The 2,028-nt window shown below is 32.0% G+C and overlaps 1 protein-coding gene across 1 annotated transcript in view; it reads right to left on the bottom strand.

Moving 5' to 3' along the window:
- The window catches only part of LOC111629241 (acyl-CoA synthetase family member 2, mitochondrial-like), a 26,157-nt gene that overhangs the window by 20,716 nt on the left and 3,413 nt on the right, over nt 1-2,028 (bottom strand). The window contains exon 2 of the mRNA XM_023373123.1: nt 1,608-1,794. Within this exon, the coding sequence (XP_023228891.1) occupies nt 1,608-1,794 (187 nt within the window). The remainder of the gene's footprint in view (nt 1-1,607; nt 1,795-2,028) is intronic.

Raw genomic sequence — 2,028 nt, 5'->3', positions numbered from 1 at the left:
TTGATATTATTATTGGCAATGGGAATTTGGGCAAGATGGAAAATTGCATTTTAGGGCAAGATGGAATAGTTTCCATGTAGCAAGCGCAATTATTTTGATTTCTGTTATCAATTTATCTAACTAATTGAGGATGTAATTGTTTCTAGATGGTGAACAAGTATATAAGAAAGAGCAACAGAGGTTGTTGGACTGAAGAAACTGCAGATGGCGATGGATGAAGGTTTTGTGTATTACGTGGAGAACCATATGTGGAACCGCCCACAGATGACTGGGTACAGTGTCCAGTGTGTTGTGGTTGGGCACATGAACTATGTACAGACACAAAAGATGGATGTTTTTCGTGTGTCAATTGTAAAATGTAGGGATATCCTAGGTATTCCATCTTGCCTTCAGCGTGAGGGCAAGATGGAATTTTTGACGTTTTTACTTCATGATTCCTAATAGGTTTTATGCTTAATATTAATTATTTTTAATTACACAGTTTTTTAACCATCTAAGATCTCTGTCGAGACTGATTAAAATAAAAGCTTTATACTATGTTGTTTTATGTTTTTTTACATCATAAAGTTAAACCTTCCATCCTGCCCTCCCTTCCCCTATAACAGTTCATATATTATTTTATGTAACATATACATTTTAATTTTCTGAATCAATAAATCTGATATAATGGTTACTATATAAAAAGTACATTGTTGTTTACCAAAACTATTTACACATTAAAATTGCTCAATAAAGTATAAATTGTCTCCTGTTAAATTGTTTCTATAATAAAAGAAATAGTTGATATCCTTTAATGTCACCAAATATGGCGTTTTCTTGTTTGCTTTATGTTTCTTATGAATATTAAGAGTGCTTTTATTTTATATTCATTGCGGATTCAACCAGGCCGACAATAGGAACGGTCGAGTAATAACAGACAGAACACCACAAATCCGGAATAGACCACTCGCGAAAATTCCTGTAGTTGCTTGCCCTAATTCGATCCCGAGTATTCTCACGAAAATAAGCCTACTGTAACCTCTTTGTTTGTGCCCGTGGTTTCCAGCATTTAGCGTTCAAAATGTAATGCTTTTTCTGTAGAAAAGTCCTTTTCCAAAAATTCTTAAAAACGAAGTAGGTAGAACCAAACAGTTTTTTGCGTTAGAATCTCATGTAATTCTGCTATTAACTTACAATTTGGAAGTTTCAAAATCGAATTTGTTAATTCGCTACGAATTTTTAAACTGAAAGAAAATTCAAAGATAGCAAATTCGATTTTAAAAATTCCGATCAGTACGGTTATAGAAGAATTAAATTGGATTCCTTCAACCTTCGGCCATCTTTGGACACTAAGTATCATATTCTTTATATTGTTCAGACTCATATCATGATCATCAGATGTAAAATTTAAACCATTTGCATGATCGAATTACTCCACTTCTCATGTTGTTGATCCCTATATGTTCCTTCTAATACAAAAAGAACATAGCACTTGGAAATCGAACAAAATATTTTGAGCATATTCTATGAATATTTGTACTACATATTGAAAGTAAATTTATTATTATAATTTAAAAACACTAAATTAACATCAACCAAGAAAATATATTATTTCTAAAAATACTTACTTCTTGTTTAAACTGTGTAAAAGTCTTATTTATATTCTGAAATGGTACAGAAATGGCCACGCTGTCTCCATATTTATCAGCCGCTGTGTCTACTAAATCACCGAGAGTGGCATTGGAAAAAGTAAAACTTCCCCTCGAGTGCCAATAACTTCCACTAGTTCGGTTAGATATTTGTCTAAAATAATTTCTGAAAAATTAATTTTTTCATTATTGAAAACGAAATTGATATTATTTTTATTTATTTACTAGCTGCAAGGTCCCGCTTCGCTGGGTTTTTATTTGTATGTAATATAGGTTTTTTATATATATATAAAAGACTGTTTTTCTAAGTAATCTAGAATCTAGCTGCAAGGACCCGCTTCGCTGGGCAAAAAGTAACGATAGTGAAGATTAAGATAATTACATTATAGCCAATCTTACC

The sequence above is a fragment of the Centruroides sculpturatus genome, unplaced genomic scaffold (genome assembly GCF_000671375.1).
Source record: "Centruroides sculpturatus isolate CEXI.00-Female unplaced genomic scaffold, Cexi_2.0 scaffold429, whole genome shotgun sequence".
Classification (NCBI taxonomy): domain Eukaryota; kingdom Metazoa; phylum Arthropoda; class Arachnida; order Scorpiones; family Buthidae; genus Centruroides; species Centruroides sculpturatus.
The sequence above is the reverse complement of the archived record's forward strand: the minus strand, read 5'-3'. Positions and strand labels throughout refer to the sequence as shown.